The sequence below is a fragment of the Triturus cristatus genome, chromosome 5_1, assembly GCF_964204655.1.
Source record: "Triturus cristatus chromosome 5_1, aTriCri1.1, whole genome shotgun sequence".
Taxonomy (NCBI): Eukaryota; Metazoa; Chordata; class Amphibia; order Caudata; family Salamandridae; genus Triturus; species Triturus cristatus.
This window is the reverse complement of record NC_140587.1, coordinates 696,137,897-696,161,799: the sequence shown is the minus strand read 5'-3', so window position 1 is coordinate 696,161,799 and position 23,903 is coordinate 696,137,897. Positions and strand designations below refer to the sequence as shown.

Genomic DNA, 23,903 nt, shown 5'->3' with positions numbered 1-23,903 from the left:
TGTCCTATCCAGGTTGCTCAACAGGGATTTAAGTATCTGGGTATTTTTATTACCCTGGACTCTGCGGCCCGATACACACAGAACCTACTCCCCCCCCCCTCCAACGTTTGAAGGCGGATGTGGCGCGTTGGAGGCGCTTGCCGCTCTCGCCGCTCGGCCGGGCGGCGCTGTTTAAGATGATGTCGTTGCCACGGTTTTTATATGCCTTACAAAACACGATGGATGTCGTTCCGGCTAGTTACTTTCGGGAGGTGGAGGGTCTGCAACGCCAACTGTTTTGGGATGGGAGGCCGCGGATCGCCCTCGCGAAGCTGACGCTCCCGTGGTACGATGGGGGGGTCGCCCTCCCCGACATCAAACGTTATTACTGAGCCTCCCAGCTGGCTGCGATAAACCACGGGCTTTATGGACCCGCCCTTAATCCGGCCTTTGAAATGGACAAATTGTTGTTGCCGGGTGGCGACTACAATCGTGCGCTCTACTCTAGATCGCTCGACGCACGTTTGACGGGTCCGACACGGGTCGCGGTACGGGTGTGGCATGCGGCAAACTCCGCGATGGGGTGGAAGGATCGGTTGACCCGGGCGACGCCATTGTATGCTTCCAAGCGACTGGGTTGTTTGTGGACGACGAAAGGCTTCGAGAAGTGGGACACGATTGGCATCAGCAGGGTTGGCGATCTTTGGACGAAGGGGGGATTTAAAACGTTTGATGTGCTGAAAGCGGAATATCAGTTGCATGACAGGGAGTACTTCCGGTATGTACAGGTTCGTCACGCGTTGTGTTCCGTATTCCCGGAGGTCGCGTCCATCCCGGAGTGCTCCCCTTTGGAAGATAGAGTGCTAGACGGGCATGTACCGGATGGCACTATCTCATTGATCTATAAAAAGCTCATCAACGATCGATCGGGACTGCTGGCCGCCCTTCGTGAGACATGGGTCGCTGATGGATTGGAGCTGGACGACGAGGATTGGGTGTCTGCGGTGGCCTCCCCGAAAGAGGTGGCCATACCGGCCCGCCTTCGTTTCGTCCAGCTCAAAATACTCCACAGGGTCTACGTTACGGGACCGGGCCTGATGCGTATGGGATATGCGGTGGATGGGATGTGTAAGCGTGGGTGTGGCTTGTTAGGGACCTTCTTCCACATTTTGTGGGAATGTCCGGAGGTGGCTCGATTCTGGCGCGGTGTGCATGCGGTGTTGCAAGCGGTCACGCATGTTGCGCTGTTCCCCGAGGCCAGGAGGTGTTTGTTGAATGTGTGGGAGCCGACTGATTACACGGTGACGCAAACGTGGTGGGTGACATTGGGATATATGGTGGCCAAGCGTGACATAGCACAATTGTGGGGCTCCCAGAGGTCACCCACGATTTCGGTATGGAAGGAAAATATGGATTGGTCTATGTTCCGAGAAAAGGTTGTGTATGTGGCGAGAGGCAAGCCTGGGAAATGGGTAAAGGTGTGGGGCCCCTGGAACTCCTATCGCGGCGGGATCTGTACCCCGCCACTGATGCCCGACTTGGCGGCAGCCCTGTCTCCCTAGTCTGCACGTTCCCTTGATTCTGTGTTATCGTGACCACTTTGTCTCTGCCCCTGCCCTTCCCCCCCTCCTATTCTTGTAGGTTGGTAGGGCCCTCCCGAGGGGAGCACATACTGTTGCCTAGATTTTTGCCGCCTTGTGGGTTTGTTTTTCGTTTTTCATTTAAAATGAAACCGCCATTTGGGATGTTTGGGCAATGTAGCCGCAAATGATATTTTTGATCTGTGGGACTTTTACTGCTTGCCGCTTGTGTTTATAAATGTGTTTTATGGTCTCACTGTTTACTAGCGGCCGGCCTGAAGGTTGTAGGCCCATACTTGTATATCTATTGAACTTTGTAATAAAGGTTTCACAAAAAAAAAAAAAAAAAAAAAAAACATTCCAAAAGAAAACTACATTTCCCATGAACCGTAGGGAAACAATCCATCCAATCCACAATCAGTGCCATCCTTCAAGTTCCTCTGCCGATGCTCTTTCTACCTCTTTCTTCGCTGCTCCAGCAGCCTTCAGTTAAGTGCTTCCGTCTTATACTCTGTGCGCTTTGTAAACTTGTGCTAAACGCATGGGCATGCGAGATACTGGATGTTCACTGTAGTGCCGTTTTACGTTGCATGCAATATTAACCTTGTTTTTCTTTCAGCAATTAGGGTTGACTGGACTTTTTCCATAGTGTGCCCTTACATTGTCCTGCTACATAAAAAGCCAGCTTCCTAAAGTTTTACACACGTTCGAAAGGACAGAAGGTAAATAACTCTCACCTGTGTCAGGCACTTTAGTCTTTGTAGCCAGTTCACCATAGAATCTGTTAAATATGTCTCCAACTTTAAATTCTTCAATCACAGCATGATTCTTTAAACAGCGGAGCACCTGGAAGAACAGTGAGATGCACAGCGTTTCCAGATAAGAACTAGCCATTTTGTGGAATCCATGCATCTCCAACTTCCTACCAGTGTGATCATCATAATACTGCATAATCAATAAAAATATATTCTAATAGCCAAAGTTTACCTTGATGAGAAGCTCCAGTGCTGGTACTTTACATTTCGCTGCCTTGTCTTTCATATAAATCACAATACACTTGTCCTACATTCAAGAAACAGCAAAATGATTAGATTAGTACTTGCAGACATGGGTTTAGCACAAAAATGTGAAAACGGACAAAATGGGCTCTTAGATGGAATAAAACATTGTAACGCAGAAAGCCGCATACTTCTAACATATTGCAGCGAATTCCTGTAGCAATTGGAAAGCAGTACATCAGATTTAAAACATATTTATTACTAGTAGTCAAGAGAGGAATAACCTCCTTACCCTCCCCTTTCATGCCATTGTGGGACTGGAGAACACTGAATTCACTACTGGTCTCAACAGGGTCACATATCAAACATGGATAGATAATGGGTGCGAAACACTTAGAGCTGGCTTTGATCATGGCAATGTCAAAACATTTTAACAACTACGAGAGGAATTCAACCTTCCAGAATCAAAACATTTTTGCTAGGTCGGGGGCTTGGCGCCCAACGGACATGGCGGCATTCCCGTGAGGCTCCCGATCCGAGGTGGCGGCGAAGTGCTTGAAGATCACCCAGCGCGAAGTCGCCCGGCGGAGTCCTTGCATGTAGGACCCCTGATGAAGATGTGAGCGTTTCAGTGGGCTCCTGCAACCATAGACGGCAATATCTTGAGGTAAACGCTCAGAGGCGGGTTCGCGATATCGCGGCTGCCATTTTGTCCATGAGAATCGCGCCAAGAGCGTTTACTCCTCCTCAAAATTGGCGGACATAGTTTCTTTTTAGCGGCGCCCCAGGCTTTCCTGCATAGCTTGTGTTTTAATGCCTCTCTACAGCAGCATTCTGTAAAGTTGCAATAATCTTGCTTCTCCTCATTGTTTCACCATTTTTTTTTTTTTTTAAAACCTTTATTCTTTTAAATCAGTGACACAGCTATTCAGCCGACAACCCGGAGGTACGGCAGCTTTAGAAACACAACACATGCGAGTGTCCACATTACACAGACAGGAGACTCAAAGGTTCTGTTTTAAATAAACACAAACCCAAACCTGTACACAAGCAAGGCGATAAGTACTGAAAGCACAAAAAGGGTTCCCATCGGGGGGCGCGAGCCCCATTTCGTCCATCAGACACAGGTCTATAATAAGGGAAAGGCGGGGAAGTCAGAGACTCAAGAAGGCAAACACATACCAGCAAGGAGTACAAGGCCGGAAAGAAAGCTAAGGGGAGAGCTGCTCCTCAGGCGGGTCCGGGTCTGGGGGCAGGCATATGCCCCCTCTGTATTGGTTCCATCGCCCCCATACAGAGTGCCATTTCCGAGGGCGCCCTCGAGCACAGTACACTGTCTTCTCCCTAAACATGCTCCAATCCATGTTTTCCATCCACGCTGTCAAGGTAGGAGGCCTAGGAGAGCCCCACAGGCGAGCGATGTCGCGCTTGGCTACCATGTTCCCTAGGGTCACCCACTGAGTCTGTGCCGCGTCGTGGTCAGTAGGACCCCAAACATTCAGGAGACAGCACCGCGCCTCCGGCTGCATGACGATGCCCGTCACCTCCCCCATCAAATCGTGGATTCGCTTCCAAAACTCCATAATCGCACCGCATTCCCAAATAATATGTAGGAAGGTGCCCACCATACCACAGCCTCTCTTACATAAGCCCTCCTCAGAGAAACCCATATGGACCAGCCTGGGCCCCGTCATGTAGACCCTATGGAGTATTTTAAGCTGCACCAGCCGCAGGCGCGCGGGGATCGCGACCTCTTTGGGAGAAGAAACTGCATACTGCCAATCCTCATCATCTAGTTCGAGGCCGTCCCTGGTCCATTGGTCGCGCAACCCTAGAAGAAGATCCGCCCGAACATTAATCAGTTTCTTATAAATGAGCGAGATCGTACTCTCTGGCATATGGCCATCCAGGATCCGGTCCTCTAACGGAGAGGACTCGGGCACCTTCTCCCCCTCTACAAGGACTGACCGCAAGGCGTGGCACACTTGAGCGTATCGGAAGAACTCCGTACTCCCTAGCTCATATTCCTTCTGCAGCTCCTCGAATGACTTTACCCTACCCTTAACCAAAAGGTCTCCAACCCTGGATATACCGATCAAGTCTCATTTCTCAAACCCTTTTGTATGCCAAAGCTTTCCCAGAATATCGGAGTCAAACAGAGGGGTGGCAAGGGTAAGCTTACCCTTCCAGCCCAGTGAATCCGTCGCCACCTTCCATACATGCACGGCCACCCTGGTGGGCCCCGTAAGGGTGAAGTCCGACGACTTCGAGTACAACGCTCTGTGGTAATTACCCCCCCGCAGCAACCATCGGTCCATGGCGTAGCCGGGGCTCAGCGCCGGACCATATACACCATGGTTAATCGCGCTCAACTGAGTGGCCAATAATAACGTCGAATGTCTGGAAGCGCGATACCCCCGTCATACCACGGAAGCGTCAACTTAGCAGTCGCTATGCGCGGACGCCCTTCCCACAATAGCGTGCGCTGGTGGCTTTCGACCTCACGGAAATAACTGGCCGGGACCAAGTCAAGGGTATTCTGCAGGGCATAGAAGAAACGGGGAAGAGACATCATTTTAAACAGGGCGGCCCGGCCAAGGGGGGAAAGCGGCAACCGCCGCCAGCCCGCCACGTCCCGTCGCAGACGTGCCAAGGGAGGGAGCAAGTTCTTCTCGTATCGTAAAATGGGGTCGGTGGAAATATTGATCCCCAAATACAAAAAGCCCTGCCGGGCTATCTGGATCGAGCAGTTGCGCGGGACAGGCGGGACATCCCCACACAGGACATACAAGTATGACTTCCCCCAATTGATGACAAGACCAGAGTTCCTACCGAAAGAAGTCAAGACGTCACAAACCACTATCAGAGATTTTAGGCGAGGTATAGCAGAATATCGTCGGCGTAGAGTGAAATACGGTCTTCGTGGTCAGGCGACCAGCGAATCCCACGTATATCCGGGTGCCATCGTATCCACGCCTCCAGCGGTTCAAGGGCAAGGGCGAACAACAACGGCGACAGGGGACAGCCCTGCCGGGTGCCTCTCCCGAGCTCGAACGGTGTCGACGCCCGCCCGTTCACCACGACGCTAGCAAGAGGCCCCTCATAGAGCAACCTCACCCAGCCTACAAATCCAGGCCCAAAGCCGAACTTGGCTAGCACAGCCCACAGGTATGCCCACTCCACCGTATCGAAGGCCATCTGGCATCGAGGGACGCCACAATAGCCGGCTCTCGCATCGTGCCCGTCCTAGCAATCACTCCATGAAGGCGTCTAAGATTCAGTGCAGTGTTACGGTGCGGGATAAAGCCCGACTGATCCGGGTGAATCAAGTCGCCAAGTACCCGGACCAGGCGGTTAGCAAGGATCTTAGCAAGGATTTTCGGCTCGGCGTTGAGAAGTGATATCGGCCGATAGGAGCCACACTTGTCCCGGGGCTTACCGTCTTTATGTATTACCACAATCGTCGCCAGCCGTTGATCGAGCGGAAGAAACCCATTCACCCGCGCCTCCACGAACATGGCGCGCAGGTGAGGAGCCAACTTATCCGGACGAAGCTTATACAGCTCAATCGGCAAACCATTTGGGCCCGAGGCCTTACCGGAGCGCAACGCACGGATAGCACACGCCACTTCGTCTACAGTTATGTCTCCATCGAGGTCATCCCTATCAATGGCAGAAAGGCAGGGCAGAGCGATATCACGCAGGAGGTCACACGAGTCCTCAGTCGGCCTATCCGAAACCGAGGTGTATACCGTACGAAAATAGTCCGAGAAACACTGAACTATACCGTCTGGGTCAGTGACAACCTCTCCCCCATCCATCGACAACTCCGGCACCACTCGATTAACACGCTCTTTTTTGTCCAACCACGCCAGCAATTTCCCGGCCTTATCACCAACATCGTACAATCGACCCTGCTGCTCCCTATTGAGGGTCTTGGCAGCGTTCGTCACCAGATCCCTATATTCCAATTGCTTCAAGCTCAAATTGTGCAGTGTGGCCGGTGCAACATCCTCTTCCAAGGCCACTTCTAAAGCCGCTATCTCGTCCTCTACTTGCGTCACCTCGGCGTCTCTCCGCCGCTTGGCGGCCACTACCAAGGAAAGGGCCTCCCCTCTCAATACAGTCTTAAAAGCTTCCCACAAGGACACCGCAGATTCCCTGAACCCTGATTATCGTGAAAATAGTGATCAACTGTCTTCAGCAACGCACTGCGCAGCTTGGGGTCACGAAAGTACCAGGGGTTAATGGGAGCCACCCTGCCCCCCACCACCCGGCCAACATCCAGACGGGCCCACACCGGCGAATGATCAGATATGCCCCGTGCCATGTGCCTAGCCTCAGATACCAATGAGGCGTGCGCAGCCAGAGTAAGCACGTAATCAATCAGAGAGAGACTCCCGTGGGCCCCGGAATGAAAGGTATATTGTTTCTGAGTGGGGTGCCGTAGCCTCCAACAGTCTACCAGACCAAAAGTATCTATAAAGTCGGGAAGCCACTTCTGAGCACCCCCGGTGTCCCTGGGCGGGTACCTATCGAGCATTCCGGATCCAACCGCATTGAAGTCTCCTCCCACCACTAGCAGCCCTTCGGGGAGTTCCAACAAGGCCTTGCCCAGATCAGCAAACGTGGAGGCCTGCAGGGCAGGGGGGACATAAACAGAAACCAATACCAACGTTCTGCCCTCCCACCTCCCCGCCACAGCCATAAATCGCCCCCTGTCGTCAGCGATGGTGGAGTCAACCTCAAATGGTAGGGAAGCTCTAACAAGTATGCCCGCACCCCTGGAGCCCGAGGAGAACCCCGAGTGAGCAATGAATTTATAACCCTTTCTGTTAAGTGCATAACATGTATTCCCTATAAGGTGGGTCTCCTGCAGGAGGACCACATCTGGCGAGGTCCGTTTCAAGAATTGCAGGACTATCCCCCGTTTAATACGATCCCCTAAGCCATTAACATTCCAGCTAATTATGTTTAAGCCCCTATCCCCCATCCCCAAACACAAAGAGACCTCCACCCCCCCCCCCGGAGAACCACGATCGGACAATAATGACAACAATTGCAACGCCTTGCAAGAAAAAAAAACCCCTCAACAACAACCCCAACATCCCGAATCCCCCCCCCTCCCTGCACCCCTGCGTCAGCTTACAAAGCCCCCCCAACTTGCAGTGTGCCTGTCGCCCTATCAAAACCAAGTCTACAAAAAGTACCCCAAGGGAGGAAAGAGCTCCTATCTTCCCCCCGCCGCCCTCCCATTACTGCAGTAGGGTGCGAGTCACTGTCCGGGGCTGAGTCAAAACAGACCGACACCGGAGGTATCACTTTTGTCCATCCCGGTCGCCTTCCGCTCCATCCACGCGGTCCCGGCCGGGCTGTCGCCGAGGGAGCGCATCCAACCAGTCCCCTGCCATGTCCGGTGATTCGAAGAAGAAAGTCCGATCCTCATACACCACACGTAGCCTGGCGGGGAAAAGCATGGCATACTTCAGGTCCATCTCCCTAAGCCGCCGCTTCACCCCCAGGAAACTCTGCCTCTGTTTCTGCACCATCTGGGTGAAGTCAGGATAAAAGCTCACAGAGGCATTCTGAAAAGGCACCGGGCCGGTCACCCTCGATGCTTGCAGGATAGCGTCTCGATCCCGAAAATTAAAGATCCGGGCGACAATCGGCCGCGGGGGGGCTCCCACCTTAGGTCGTCCGCCAGGCACTCGGTGAGCCCGCTCAACCGCAAAGAACCTGCCGAGGCCCTTAGGCGCAAGATGATTCACCACCAAGTCCACATTGTTGCGCCGGGCCCGACCTTCAAAGTCTTCGAGCCGGCGGGCGGAGAGGTCATTTGCGGTTCATAACTTACGAACCTCAGCCTGGAGTTCCGAGACATCGTCCGCGAGGCCAGTAGTCTTGAGGTCCAGGGACTTGACCCGCTCATTGGTTTTGCCCAGGTCCGCGCGAATCAAGTTGACATCAACCAAGATCATGTCCACCTTGTGTGCCAGGGTCTCGAACTGTCGCCCAATCGAAGATTGCATCCCATCTATCGCCCCCTTGATATCCTGCAATGATAACTCCGAGGCTGGGGATGAATCGGCCTTCTGTGCTTCCAGCGACTGTCCCGATCCACCAGGCGACCCCTTCTGCTGGGCATAGCGATCCATGTTGTTGGATTGGATATAGCCTCCCCGCCTGGTAGTCTTAGACTTCGGCTTGTCTGCCTCCGATTTGGTCGACATCTCGAACAGCAGGGCGGTCAGTAGCAAAAAGACGTCCCTCACTCAGCCAGAGGAAACAGGGTCAACTAGGACTTCAGCAGCCAGCCAGGGTCGAGTGGAGGTCTTCCAGTTAACAGGGGATCGGCACGAAGCACTCCCAACCCAGAGCAAGCCAAGGGCGAGAAAGCGAAAGTGAAAGTGCAGCGGCACCCGTCCGCCAGTTCACACCTCCCAAGGCCGCTGTTGTTCAATTAGTGGCCGGGCATCCTGCCAACGCAAGCCCCTGGCATCCTTCGGAGGTAGGCCGCAGTCTTCCGCCATGCACAACTTCGGTCCCCGGTGGGCGATCTTAGCCCGGACAACGTCAATCGCCCCAGCTGTGACTCATCTGCAGGATTCCGTGCATGAAAATCAGGATTTAGGACAGGATGATTGCAGGAGGGCGCGAGGGTCGCGGGAGCTCAAGGCTCATGCGGCCATCTTGGTCAAGCGCTAGGCTCCTCCCCCCCACCATTTTTAAGCTATTGTGGTTGCACTATGACAAACCTTTGAGGATGTATGAGAAGCTTTTTTGTTTATGTGTGCCTTCTTCTTCGTACACCACTTAACCTCGAGTGCCCATGACGAGATGGTCTCGTCATGGGCCGCGGTTGCGCTGTGCCCATGACGAGACTATCTCGTCATGAACCCCGCCCGCTAATGAAAGGGCCGGCACAGGGTGGGGAAAGGGCGGGGCACTCAAGGGGTTAAATAAGGTTCTTCTGCATTTACGATTTTCCTGCTTATGCGGCATGATTCAAAGGTCTATTATTGGCTGTGAGGAAGGAAGCATTCCAAGTGCAGAATAGTCTTTCTCATAACAACAGTCACAGTGGCCCCTGGTGTACAACCCTGCCAAGTCTTGTCTAGATTGTAGTATACCTTAATACACATCTCGACTATTCTGCCTTACCTGGCTGGTTCTACTACTGGGCTGTTTATGCTCCTTCATTTGTTGATTTCTTCACCATACAGCTTTAAATTACTTTCAAGACTTTCCATTTTACTTACTTTACATATTGATGGGCAGAACAAAGGGATCTTATTTAACACATCAAAGCCCAAACGCGTTTATATAAAAAAATCAAAACATTTTACAGAACTTTCAAAACTGGAAAATTCTGGGTTTCTAGTGACAGAGTGTAGCAACATCACAATGTATCCTGGACGAACAGCACCAGGAAAGTCTAACATGAAACACCTAAAACAAGATCCACCTTCGCCACCTAAACCGGTCTCCCCAGTCTCAATGGAGCTGTTGCCACAGGAAATAAGAGCACTTAGACCCTTTGTAGAGGAAACCAATTCCAAATTGCAAATTTTGTCAGATAGTTGGTCACAGCTTGACACCAGACTCACAGCAGTAGAGCAAAATGTCTCTGCCTTTAGCGATACCACTAAAAGTGTTTCTCTCATACATTCGCAAGTTTCAACACTTCAAAAGCAGGTTGAAGATCTAGAGAATCGTAATAGGAGAAACAATTTACGCATATATGGTCTGACAGAGGGGGCCGAAGGTATGGATTCTATTGCTTTCTTTTAATCCTTCCTCTCCAAGATCCTCCATTTGCCAGAAGATACCACTTTAAATATTCACCACGCTCACAGATTGGGGCGTGTTTCCACCAATTCTTCTTCTCCACAGAGACCAAGAGGAGTTATCCTTTACTTCCTAGAGTATACGGATTTACTGAAAGTCCTGGCAGCCGCCAAAGCTATCCAACGGGTTTCCTGGTCTGGTTCTACACTATTTTTTGCACAAGATTATTCTAAAGTAACAGCAGCCAGACGCAAAGCCTTCCTCGATAAGAGACCAGATCTTCGTGCCATGGGAGCTAGATACGGTCTTTTTCACCCATGTATCTTTAAGGTCACCTATAACAGAACAACATCATATGAAGATCCAGTCCGACTGCAAAGCTTCATTAATTCAAACAAGCCAGACCAAATGGACTCTTCAAGACCTTCCTCCTCACACATTACCTGACTCTCCTTTAATTTATATATAAGATGCCACTCTCTCCTTGTTTACAAGGTTTTTTTGTTGATGTTTATCTTGTATACATTTATAGTTAAGTGTTGCCTTCGATATTCTGGTTAATGCTACTTAGCTCTAATATTTTCATGTTCGCTGATTGTCCTATACATTAATATTAAATATTTTAAATTTTCTTTTTCTTCTTTCGCTTCTATAGTTATGATTACGGTGTGGCGTGTTCTTTCCCTGGTTCGGTCCGGTTCTCACTAGATTTTTCGTCTGTTCCATGTGGTTCCACCCACCCTCGCATTTATGTTCCCTTTTTGTAGGTATGTTATTCGTTTTGTCTTTTGTTTTGTCTTACAATTTCCCCCTTTTTAGGTCTCGCTGAGCCCAGCGCATGCGCTGGCTCGGAGAGACATTTTGTATGTGAGTTTTAGAAGTGCTGCTGGCTGGCCTAGCGCTTGAGTGCACGTGAGCGTGCACGCGCGCAGCTGCCATGTGCTAGGCCAGCCAGCAGCACTCATGAACGCCTTTCTGCGTCATCGCGATCACTTTCGCTTTCACAGCGATCGTGATGACTTTCTTTTTATTTTTCCTGCTATCTCCCTCTATTTCTTCCGGTTCCTCTAATTTCTCCCGACTATTTACTGTTATTTCACGCATCTGTACGCAATTCCTATTCCTTTCCAAGGAGATCTCCAAATCCGTGAATTCACAGGGACGGGGAGCCTTTCTGCTAATTACGGCGAATTATTAATATTTCACACACCCAAACTGCGAACAATTTACCTCAGATGATGCGAACTTCACTTTCATGAAACCATCCCTTAATCTCACCTCACTACGAACCACGTACCCAACACCCCCCCACCACTTCTACCACCTGGCACCGCCCCCTCCTGGCGCAGTCATCAACTAACAGTCTAATCCCAGGACGGCCCTGGCAGCTTCCAACCAATGCAGCGGCACGTGCGGATGCCATGGCCAATGAGCACTAGGACCTGAATCAGCACACTAACGATTGGTTGAGGTGCTGACAGTTTACCAGTCCCCGGACATTTTACATATTTTGTTTGCATACAATTTTTTTTCATGTGGACGGATCTAAACGTGTCATTCAAAAAGGCATAGCACAAGCTTGTGTTATGGTCGCCCAAGGCCGTTTTGGTGATGTATAAACTGCTTGGCGCCCAGACTTGTGGTGTAAGTCAGCAGAGGCAGCCATAGATGCTCTTAGGGCAGCGGGAGCAGTGGTATGGGCGCTCAGAGGGTCCCACACCGCTCCAATGAAGGTTGTCTTGTGCTGCTCATCTGAAGGCGAGGGCATGCTCCTTGCTTGCATTAGGGCGCAGAGTGCCCCTGCGTCACCACCAGTGTCGGCAGAAACATTCAGCGTCCTATTGATGATGTATCATCCATCTAAATAGCCCATATTAGAACGGCTTGTGTGTAAAAATCCCTTTTAACCTGAGGATGCCCCGCGATTCGCCAATCTTAAAACATTATTGTGTATAATACAGAATTAGGAGAACGTAGTGCTTTGACAACACGTGGAAAGGATTGTTCGTACAGTGTGGCCTTTGGTAAGTTGATTCACATTTGTGTGATCTGTTCAAGATGCTGGGAAGGAAGCTGTGTTTTGTAATCGAATTGAAATACACCGGCCACCTGTTTTGCAGTGGTCATTATTTTCCCTTTAAAATGCAATATTTCAGTTCCAGAGTAATTGGATGGATTTCACTTGTCAATCCGAAGGCACTAGACTTCAGTTCTTGGCACCTCATTCGTCATCATTTCATTCATGAGTGTGGAGGCTTTACTTACTCAAGGTGGGTCTGCTGCACCAGTGTTTTTATTTTAGAAGTCATTTCTGGGTAGCTAATAGGTGGCCCTATAATGTTTCCCTCGTTAAAAATCGAAGAATGCATTCAGTATACTTTAATAAAGTAATGCGGATTTGGGGAGTCGGGCAGAAAAGGCGTGCACCAGGTCAGCGCACAACGCACTATTTACTGGGTTTGTGTGCGCCACCTGACGAGGTTTGATCGATGGACCCAAGTTATTGCCTCCTCATAGGTTTATGTATTATTTTTCTGACTCTTGACCAGCCTTCGTTTGCTCATCTTTTCAGGCATTGATGGTTAATTGTGTAGAACATTAAAATGTTTGTAAGGAGACTTTGGAAGGACTCGGTTTCATTACTGTTGATTATGGTAGAGTACGCTTAGTACAGTGTCACTGTGAAGCGCCGAGTCCTGGGCATTAGAAACTAGCGACTTGCACAATTTAGGAAAATCACGTATGTGCATTGTGCAGCTTCATTGTGACAGGTTTATGATTTTTATAAGCTCTACTCCTAGATATGTATGGCTTTTATAGTAAGAGTACAACTTCCTTTTGTGCTACAAATATTAAGTCATTAATGTTTGCTTACACTTGCCCCTTGACCACATACCCTGAAAACTCAAGGTCCAGTCGTCTTTCACGATCCTATAATGAAAGTACCCATTGTCATTCATGGACTCGGGTGTTGTAGATGTAGTAAAATGGTTTTCTGTTTTTTTCCCTAGACTGAGACTGTAATCGCAAGTGGACTTGCTTATTCTTGCACCTCATAAAACACCAAGCCCTAATACTTTTGGGGAAATGGGTTCATTTTTCTTTAATACAAGATATTTTATAGCGGAATTTCTCGATGGGTCCCGTGGATTTTAAATAATGCCTATTGTTGAATGACTTTTGGTCTATGTTTTGTTTTTAGAAACTGCTTTGATAACCAATTACCTGTACATGGATTACTTTCGGGCGGAAGTATATTGCATTCTGCTACTTAATTTCCAAGTGTTCTGCTCCTTAGCTTGAACATTCTCGCCAATTGTAATATTGTAGTTGTTAAGGAAGAAATATGGTCGATGGGACTGGCATAAAATTACCGTACACTATGCTGTAGTTATCCTTCTTCAACATTTTGGACTCACTGTATCCAGAGGGTTTTATAATGTCGTATTTGGGTAGAAACCTTTCACTAAAAGGAGTCGGAGCTTGAAGGTTTGTATGTTGTGCCATAATTGTTCAGTGTACTGCTTGAACCGAATTGAAAATAAAAAAGAAAATAAATTATTTCTTAGAGACGTGAATCTGGATTGTAATGATTTTACATTCTCATACTTTGGACTGATTTTCTTTGAGCAACATGTACAGGGAGCGTGTACAATTATTCTGAATTGATGGTGCTACCAGGTCTATAAACTACATTATGGTTACAGCATATACAACTTACTTTGTAGAAACTATTTACAGATCTAACCAAAAACGTGTCAATGAAGCATAACAAACCTTTTTGGAGCGGCCTGCCAATTTACCCTGAAACTTGCTGAAAAGGCTTTTAACTTTCATCGAAAGTATTATTAAACAAGCATTGGCATACCCAATAGGTCTCACCTTTAGGACCTGCTGCATAACTAAATACTTATAAAGGTCCCAAAGGCGAGACCTATTGGCTATGCCAATGCTTGTATCTATTTTGGTGTCTCTTACATCTCCATTTCTTTGTATCTTCCTATATTTATATCTTCTTTTGTCATTACAAACAAACTCTTCTATCTCTTTATCTTCTTATTATTCATTTATTGCACCTATTTTTCTTTCTATTAACATACTTGATTTTCATTTTAGGCTACAGTTGTCAGGCTTTTTTATTTTTTATCGTTCTGAGATTGAACTAATCATCTATTTCTTTCTTTCCCCCTTTGACAGTTTTCGCTATTGGTTTAATGAATTGGACTTATGCTTTATATTCCTAGATCAATATTGTTTTGATAACTCATGTCATTAAAATTGATTTCATGGAACGTTAGGGGTTTAAACTCTTCCATCAAAAGACAGAGAGTCTTAACTCATTTGGCAAAATTGACACTGACATAGTATTTCTGCAAGAAACACACCTCACAGGTACAGAGTCATTAAAACTAAAAAAGAGGTTAGGGTATGTCTTCTTTTCTCAGGGTGATGGTAAACGTAATGGAGTAATGATACTTTGTCGTAAATCACTTCCAGCTATATTGTTGTTGCAAGAATCAGATACAGAGGGTAGATGGTTAAATTATCACTAAAGGGTGTTCCAGTTTCTCTCCTAAATGTCTATGTCCCTACATCTGGCTATACCTCATTTTGGCCTACACTGGCCAAGCAAATCACCCATTGCATTGAAGATAACTTCATATTAGCCGGTGATTGTAATCAGATTTTTGACCTGTTTATTGACAGAAATTCTAAATTTTCTTTTGTTCCTGATAAAAACTCATAAATCTTTTGTTCATTATATTACTGAACATAAACTCCTTGATGCTTGGCGACTATGTAACCCAAGTACTAGAGAATATTCGTTTTATTCTCCGACCCATCAGACTCAATCAAGAATTGATTATGTATTTGTCTCTCACAACATTCCGCAATCACTCACGTATGCAGAAATTGGCCCCATTTTGCTATCGGATCATGCCCCTATCTTAATTTGTCTCAACATTTTGCTAATCCTACTGGTCCTAGAAGATGGCGTTTTAATAACGCTCTTCTTTTAAATCAAGAGTTTACTGCTTCCTTTAATACCTTTTTTGATGAATATTTTTAGATAAATCATACGGAGTCTTTGCCATTCTCAACTATATGGGATGCTTTCAAAGCTTCAGCAAGAAATTTCATTATCGCCTTTGTTGCCAAAAAACGAAAAAATGCACGTAAGCATACCAATGATCTGCTAAATGACATCAAGAAACTGGAGCACTCTTATTATACCTCCCACTCGAAAGATTGTTTAACAGCGCTTATAAATGCAAAATTGCAATTCAACAAGAAGTCGCCAGATGATGCCTCATTATACTTATTAAAATCAAGTGCAAAATTCTATGGGAGGAAAAATAAAGCAGGGAAAATATTGGCCAACTATTTAAAAGTACGACACAATAAATTGAACATCAAATCTATCTATGATGAGCATTCTGCCCTAAAATCTAAAGATGCTGAAATTTTAAATGAATCATTATATACATCTGAAACACGGCCCACAGAACATTCCCGGTCACTCTTCTTTTCTAACATTCAAAAACCCCAACATACTCTTCCGGATTTGTCCCCCTTGGAGTTAGATTTATCACAGAAAGAACTTTTGAAGGCTCTTCAGCACCTTAAAAAGGATAAAGCACTAGGCCCGGATGGTTTCACTGTCGAATTTTATACCCATTTCTCCAAACTCTTAACACCCAAACTATACTCTTTGATAAACTCTTTTCGCTCCTTAAAAAGCTCCTCTGGCTCTTTTTCAGAAGCACATATTGGTCTCTTTCCCAAAGAAGGAAAATATTCTAAATATTGTAAAAATGATAGACCCATATCCTTGGTTAACATGGACTACAAAATCTTTTCCAAAGCACTAGCTATACGTTTAGACTCCTTTTTGCCAAATTTGCTGGGCAACAAAACAATCGGGATTTGTTAAGGGACTATTCATAACAGACAATACGCTGCTCCTGTTTAAATGTTTTGTCTAAATCCTCTCACCTAAAACAACCACTTGCGGCAATTGCTTTAGATGCCGAAAAAGCATTTGATAGAATTGAGTGGACCTATCTGTTTTACACCCTTAGATGGTTTGGTTTTGGCCCTAATTTTATATCTTTGATTTCTCTTCTATATTCCAATCCCCGTGCTGCGGTTTGCGCTAATGGTTTGATCTCCTCTTTCTTTGATTTAGGTAGAGGGGTGCATCAAGGTTGTCCCCTCTGTCCTTTCTTATTCAACTTGGCCCTGGAACCTTTCCTTTCCAAATTTTGTCAAAATCCAAATTTACATGGTTTCCAAACCTACATTAAACTCACAGCTTATGCTGATGATATTTTACTTTTCATGTCAAGACCAGCTGACTCAATTCCTGCCTTCTTAGCAGAAGTAAGTTCATATTCCCTTATTTCTGGATACAAACTGAATAACGATAAATGTGAGATTTTGTTTTTAACCAAATATACATTTAAATCGGACTTCAATGCCTCTAAATTCACATAGAGCCCCAAACATATTAACTATTTAGGATTACATATCACCTCTTCAATTCCTGACACAGTAACATTATGCATGAACAAATGCATTCAAAACATTTCTGACTTGACCACTAAATGGCATCCCCTCTATTTATCATGGTGGGGTCGTTTAGACACCATAAAATGATGTTATCACCTATAATTCTGTATACTATCTCCAAAATCCCAGTCCCCATTCCCACCAAATGGTTCAAGAGGGTTAACTCCATTCTCTCCTTCTTCCTATGGAACAACAAGAAATCCCGAATGTCTCTACTAAAATTATCACGTCCTAAGACAGAGGGCGGAGTCAACTTTCCCGACTTTCATACATATCAGAAGGCATTCTTTTTACGTCAAGCTTCTCACTGGTTGCTTGACTCTACAGAAAATGACCCCCTGTCGACCTAAGTTGAACGTCTTTTCTTGTTTCCCTTCTCCTTTCCAGAATATATTTCCTTCTCACGTAAACCACAGTCCCTCTCTACCCTATAACTAAACTGACTTCCAAACTTCTTGAGTCACCTTCTACTCCAATGCCAAATACTGTAGACTTGTTTCTCAACTCAATTTGGCACAACAAAATCGTGCTTATTAAAAATAAACCCTTCTATTGGAAAACTTGGGAGACAGAAAGGTTTACTTTGGATTCATCAATTGTTCTCACAATCAGACTTTTTACCCTTTGCTTCACTTAGTCAATCATTCCACCTGCCTTAGTCATTTAAACATAAATATAACCTACTCAAGAAAGCAGTGATGGATACATATATTCAACTGCCCACTGTACTTACTACCCCTAGTAGTTTGGACACTTCTTCACGACTTCACACTCTGTTAAAAACCTCTCCCAAAGCTTCCACTATATACCGTTAGACTTCTGCTTAACTGTGTGGGTGTCATGTAGCTAACATAGAGGAGGCTTGGGAACGTGATTTTATGATATCTTGGCCAACGTCATTATGGATGAATATATGGACCAAAATATGTAAGTCTTCCAGGGCAGCCAACACAACGCAAACATTGGTTTTTGTCTACAATAGACTCTTACTAACACTGAATGCTTAAGCAAAAGGTTCACGACTGTCACAGATGCTTGTTGGACATGCTTGCAGTAAATGTGTAATGTAATGACACAACTTTGATATTGTATACCGTGCATTGACACCTTTATTTTCAGCAATAAAAACTTTCTTGAACTTAAAAACATTTTTGCTATATGCAATTGTGCCACTGGCTTCTTAACCCTAGAAATTAAACTGGGAGCGAGCAGAAAACGGACTACCTTCCAGAAAAATACATGCGGACTAGTAGGGTAGATCAGCATGTCACCTCTCGAATCTAAGAAATGCTGAGTTCTAGGCAGCAGTGTGAGAAATTCTGATTCCAACAGTTTAGGGAAAAAAGAACTACAGGTAAAGTTAGGAGAAAAACAATGGTAGGATATCCTCACTCAAACAAAAAATGTGTTTCCCATGCAGGGAAGAGAGAGTCTATGCTGAAACCACCATACAGATAGGAATGCAGTCTAGCCAGTTAGATATTTTGGAGGGGATGTGAAGAGAATGAGACTTTATTTCAAATAGTTTTTATTGGTTTTCAGAAAGAATACAAAATGAAATACAGTAAAAGTAACAGAAATAATACTGACATATAAAGAAAGCAAGGAAAATGTAAAAGAAGAAAAGGTCTCCAAATTATCCAATCTCAATACATTATGAAATGCAGTTATGTTGGAGGAGGCACGGCCCCAAAACGATTTAGGCTGCTAAAAGTATTGCACACTATAAAATAGAAAGCTCGGGGGTGCTGCTTTCTCCAGTAACATGAATAATGAACCCTAGCGAACAGTGGGGATACCACTTCAAGGGGCGAGACACTGCCGGGGCTTACAAGTTACAGGGAGGGTGGGAATTGTTTTCTGATTGATATTTCGTTGTTCCTTATGAAATTATGGACTTCGGTGCCAAAAAAAAAATGTATTTAAACCCAAGCCATATCTTTTCGTTGAATTGTCAACTAGTCTATTAACAGCAAAGGTGGCTGTTCAAGTTGACGGCATCAATGACATGGTCCGGTAACATAAACTTATAGGCATTTCTACAAATAGCAGTCTGCTCGCCTAGATTACCTCGCCCACATCTATGGGTGCGATTAATAAAACTCTAACACTAAAATGGTAAAATAAATCTGTGGGTGAGAAGAAAATCTCCATGCATTGAAATCAGCATTCATGTAGTAGAAATTCTATTACAAAAAGCTTTCCCAATTTCTTTCCGAACAGTCAGTATCTGAAAATACACTAGACTCGCTGCAATAACATGGGTTAAAATACATATATCCATAGGAAATCATTATTCAACGTTACTACAGATGCAGTAAATCTCATGCTGCATAACATCTAAATTATGACTTCTGTTGTTCCAATAGTTGTATCATTCTGCCTTCGATTTGTTACCCTAACTCAGAGACTAAAGTCCACAGCTTATTTACTCAACTGCCACATTCTGCCATTTTTTGTTTTTGTACCCGTCGTGGTCCTGCACCATCAAACAACCCCGCTACTTCCAACATGGCCGCCGCGATCTGCCAGACCAGAAGTGAGGGAGATGGTCTAGCGGACGCACAGCAAACAAGTACGGGCCCAGCTGAAAAGAAGGGAGGAGAGGCAATCGCGGCGTCGGAGGAGTCGGAATGGCAGACCGGAGGAGAGAACGGGACGACAACGGACCCCGACGAAGCGGAGAGAGAGCACCAGGAGCAGCGGAGCAGAGAGAGAGACGGCAGGAGCAGAACCAGGAGCGCGAGGACATAGGACGACAGAGGACGCCGAGACCGCTCAAGGAGCACCGCATACAAGACCACTGTCTCTCACGAAGACTCAGGAGCAGGGTCTTCCATCACCACGGCCCGGAGGGTCGTGGAAGCAGGCAAGTGCCCGGGGCATGCGCTGTAGTTGTGCAAGGGCTGTGGGCACTCTTGAAAGGCACCGGGGGGGGGGGGGGGGGGGGGGGGGGGAGCACAAAGACCAAAGGCCGTCACAGGGAACAGGGCTCTGGTGGTGGCACACTTCCCTCCCTTTTTTTGGCATCCTCAGTAATACAGTAGCCTGAGTTCTTTACTTGTCTCATTCCTTTTTGGGTCCTACCCAGAGTCTGGAAAGAAGACCAGAAGTAGAGAGAGGTCGGAAGAGGACCAGAACCAGCCAGGAGAACCTTTTGGATTTTGCATATGGACCCTTACTGAGTTCAGAACTGTGGAATTGTTTGTGACCCTTTTTTTTTACATTAATAAGTCTCACCTTAATAAATAAGGAAGAACCCCCAGTTGTCCCTTGTCTAAACTATCTAGGAAGGAGGAGGGGAGGATCAGGTTAAGGGACACGACCACAGTACCATTATGATCCAGTATTTTTCCAAGTCAAGACTAAGTTTATATCGTAATTCCTAATACATAAAACTTACACCTTACTTAAATTATAGAAAATATGAACACCATTAAAAACATATCAGATAAAAGTAACATATAAAAAATGTATTTCAAACATAGGATAATATATCCTAATCATATATTTGCTAAAATGCAGTCATGTGTAAGTGCTAGAGAAATTAACAGTTTATATATGTACAGATCCCAGAGATAATGCCCTTAAAGTAAACTCAAAGCACAATTAGTTAAAGTATTATAAGCAAACAACTGTGCTAAAATAATTGCATACACAAAACATAATATAGTAATACATCGTAATAGTAAAATCTTATGTATTGCCTGCTACAAATTACACCTGTAAACAAACTGGGAGCAAGATGCAACACTGTATCTCTTTCTAGTAGACATCATTTATACGTACATATACGGATCAACTATACAACATCAATAAGGCAAATATTCATAAGGCCAATTTAATGTACATGCTCCTGTTGGGATTAAAATGTCCCCTGCATGGTGCATAGTCGGGTCGCCTGCACTGCATGCCCTGACTGCGAGTATCATTTATCCTGCCTGCTTTTTGGCCCCACTGCGTGCTACTCCAGTGTGTGCGCGAAGGCCTAGGTCGGCCATTGACTCACAATAGATTATGGATTTGTCCTGGTCCTAGACAGGTGCGCTAATTGAACCCCCTCACAGTGACAGGTGGACTACTGTCCCGTCACTGGTTTCACCCGTGTAGCACTTTGATGGCAGCATACAGTGTTTTATAGTGATTATCGTCTGGCCACGTCTTTTTACCCGTATTGTGGGATCCTACTGGCCCACTCACCAAAAGCTCGGCTACTCCCAGTCAGCCAGGAATCCTTGCACCAAGATCCAATGCGCTTGTGCATATGCATGTACGCTAGTATAATAGTGTGGAGTAAATATGTGTAGAAGTGCACCAGGGTTACACAGGCCTGTGGGTTGCAAGATCTGCTATCAGAGTGTAAAGAGTCCTTATAAGGGAAGCATTTTGTCTCTCGTCCTGATCACTGTCAGAAGGGGCTGTTGGTAGTCAAGCTGCAAACTCTTAAGACCTCTTTGTGCCTTTATTGTGGGTGCTTCAGTCGAGAGACAACCTTGCTGAATAAAAGTGGGAGTAGATGACCTCCCCCCATTCTTCTTCCAAGTTCTCTTTAATCAAGGAGGAGGTACCCCACAGAGTACTCGGAGGACCACTGAACAACCAAGGGCTGATGTCTCATATGTTAGGGATGGTCACCAGGAATCCGATCTGAAGGAAGAATTGCTCACTTGTCGTGTGACCCAAGGAGCTCAGCCTTAGCAAGAAGTGAATGAAGGTGCCAATCCTGCAAGAGGAGCGGACTATAGGTTGGGGCTGAAGCAGCTGATCCTGGTGCAAGGGTTCATCCAAAACAGGTTTGCAAGCTATGCGCTCAAGAGTACTGACTGATTTGAGCAGCTTCATCAGAAGAACTGCAGCACTGCTGATGTGTGCCAGGTTGTCTCAGTGTGCTATCCTCGTGGATGTAAGACACTGGAGCATGTGTGCCTGTTTGGCTGGCCCAACTGAAGAAGGGATAGGTATCTGCCAGAGACACCTGCTGCGTGACAGTGAACGGAGCAGATGAACATGGTCCTGCTAATTTGTGCTGCAAGGTCATCACCGCCCAGGAAGTAAAGACTACAATCCAGCATTGCCCGCGTAGGGTACGCCTTTTTGAGTAGGAAACTCTGCACTGCCTCAAATGGTCCCAGGAACAAGACCTAGTCCACAGTTCCAAGGCTGTCACCTTGTGATACTAGGTGCTTAAGAGAGCCAGGCAGCAGTGATGCCAAAGACGTCAGCGCCCAATCTTGGTACTACCATTGTAACCCAGGTTGTCGCCTGAACTGTGTCACCCTTGCCTTGCAAATGAAAAAGACAGCCCAACCGCCTCCAACCAGGAAGTACCAAGCAAAACTGACCTAAGACCTACCACAGTGATGGGAATGGACCTGCTGAATCCTTGAGGTCCACATGTGCCAAGCAATCATAAGAGACCAAAACTTGGCTTACACCAGAAGCACCAGGTCCTGTCCAGCCTCTCAGGGGCAACTCTGTTCACCAGGACAGCAAGCCACAGTGAAATGCGTCCGGCAGCTGCTCCTGTCCTGCAGGACAGTTGCCTACCATGCAGGAAGTACCTGCCCACCATCGGTGAACCTGCAGCTGTTGTAATGTTCAACACAGCTAGAACTGCATCAACACAGGTAGGTGAGACTGCAACAGCCCTTGAGCCCTTCAGACTATATGCTGACAGAAATGCAGGGAGCGCACTGCATCCATACTAGAAACTATGCCAAATTAATCTTGAGAATCCCGAGATGGAGGCAAAGGGAGGTAGGGGGCTGGGTAGGGTATCTATAGAGGGAAGGCCAACTTTGATACATAACGGGCTCACATTGCAAGTCCGGTATTCCAACATTATTGTCATGTGTGTAGTAATTTGTTTTCTGTGTAATAAAATACTTGTCTTTTATAAGAAGAATTGGGCTGATCAATTATCCTATTGTGCTTTAATGGGGAGTACTGACTGCTGAGCAGGAGTAACTCCGCACAAACCTGCCTGAGAATCCTGTGACTGCTCGCCACCTCACAACTGGGAGTCAAATACAGAAAGAGTTGCACTTGGCCGCGTTGGCTGGGCCCCAGTATCCCCTACCTGTGAACTCCCAAATGGGGCCTGACAGCCCTAAATATGCCATGCAGAATAAAAAAAAAACAGAGATGACAAATAGAATGATTTCTGATGCATCTTATTTACTAATTCTAAATGATTATACGTATTTGCCAAAATTTGCAGCATGTACAGACAGATACATGAGGCAAAAAACTAAGTGCGCCTCTGATTCTTCTGTAATTAAACAAGGATAAAAGAGCCTTGACTGAGAAATAGGAGCTATCCAAGAATAGATATGAGGCTAGGGGTAGTATGTCAAACCAAAATTTAATATATATCATATTAGCCATCTGTAGTTCTATGTAATCAAAGTATTGTTCAAATTAGGTACACACGTAAATTGGAGAAATGGGTTTGTGATATTTCCCAAACTTGGGCTTCTTAAGGACCATTCCTTTAAGCCATTTTGGTGGCCAGAATGCACATCAATCAATCCGTTCTGGTGAAGACATGTCCCTGCCCAACCTGTTCTGGTCACTCTCATGCCAGGGCTTCCCAAGGGCAACACCTGTGTGCAATCAGGTAGAAGAGCCGGTCTTGTGGCAGCAGGGTGTCTAGGAGAGCTGATAGGGTGTGGGGGAACCAACAACAAGTCCTTATTTTACTGCAGACCGTCCCCAGTATTTTTTAACTTTTGATAGGATGAAAAGACCTGTAATATAAAGGACCTCCTCACCACCCCCAAAAAAGCAATATTTGTGGTTTGTTGAAATAGGGAAAAACGCAAAAGAGTCTTTACACCTGGCTAGTCCATAGGTGGTAGACCACAAAACTCTTTTCATCTAGTCTTGATTAGTGGTAAACTTCATACTGTTTGGAGATGCAGTCAAACTGCACAACAACTGAGATGCCCACTAGCTCCCCGAGGAAAACACAGGGAACCCCTCT

At 46.2% G+C, this 23,903-nt stretch overlaps 1 protein-coding gene across 2 annotated transcripts in view; it reads right to left on the bottom strand.

Annotated features, from left to right (window-relative positions):
* The window catches only part of PRKDC (protein kinase, DNA-activated, catalytic subunit), a 2,754,228-nt gene that overhangs the window by 2,694,726 nt on the left and 35,599 nt on the right, over positions 1 to 23,903 (bottom strand). For both annotated transcript variants that reach the window (XM_085605657.1, XM_085605658.1), the window contains exons 4-5: positions 2,547 to 2,621; positions 2,297 to 2,405 (exon numbers count right to left, since the gene is read on the bottom strand). In XM_085605657.1, the coding sequence (XP_085461783.1) occupies positions 2,297 to 2,405; positions 2,547 to 2,621 (184 nt within the window). The remainder of the gene's footprint in view (positions 1 to 2,296; positions 2,406 to 2,546; positions 2,622 to 23,903) is intronic.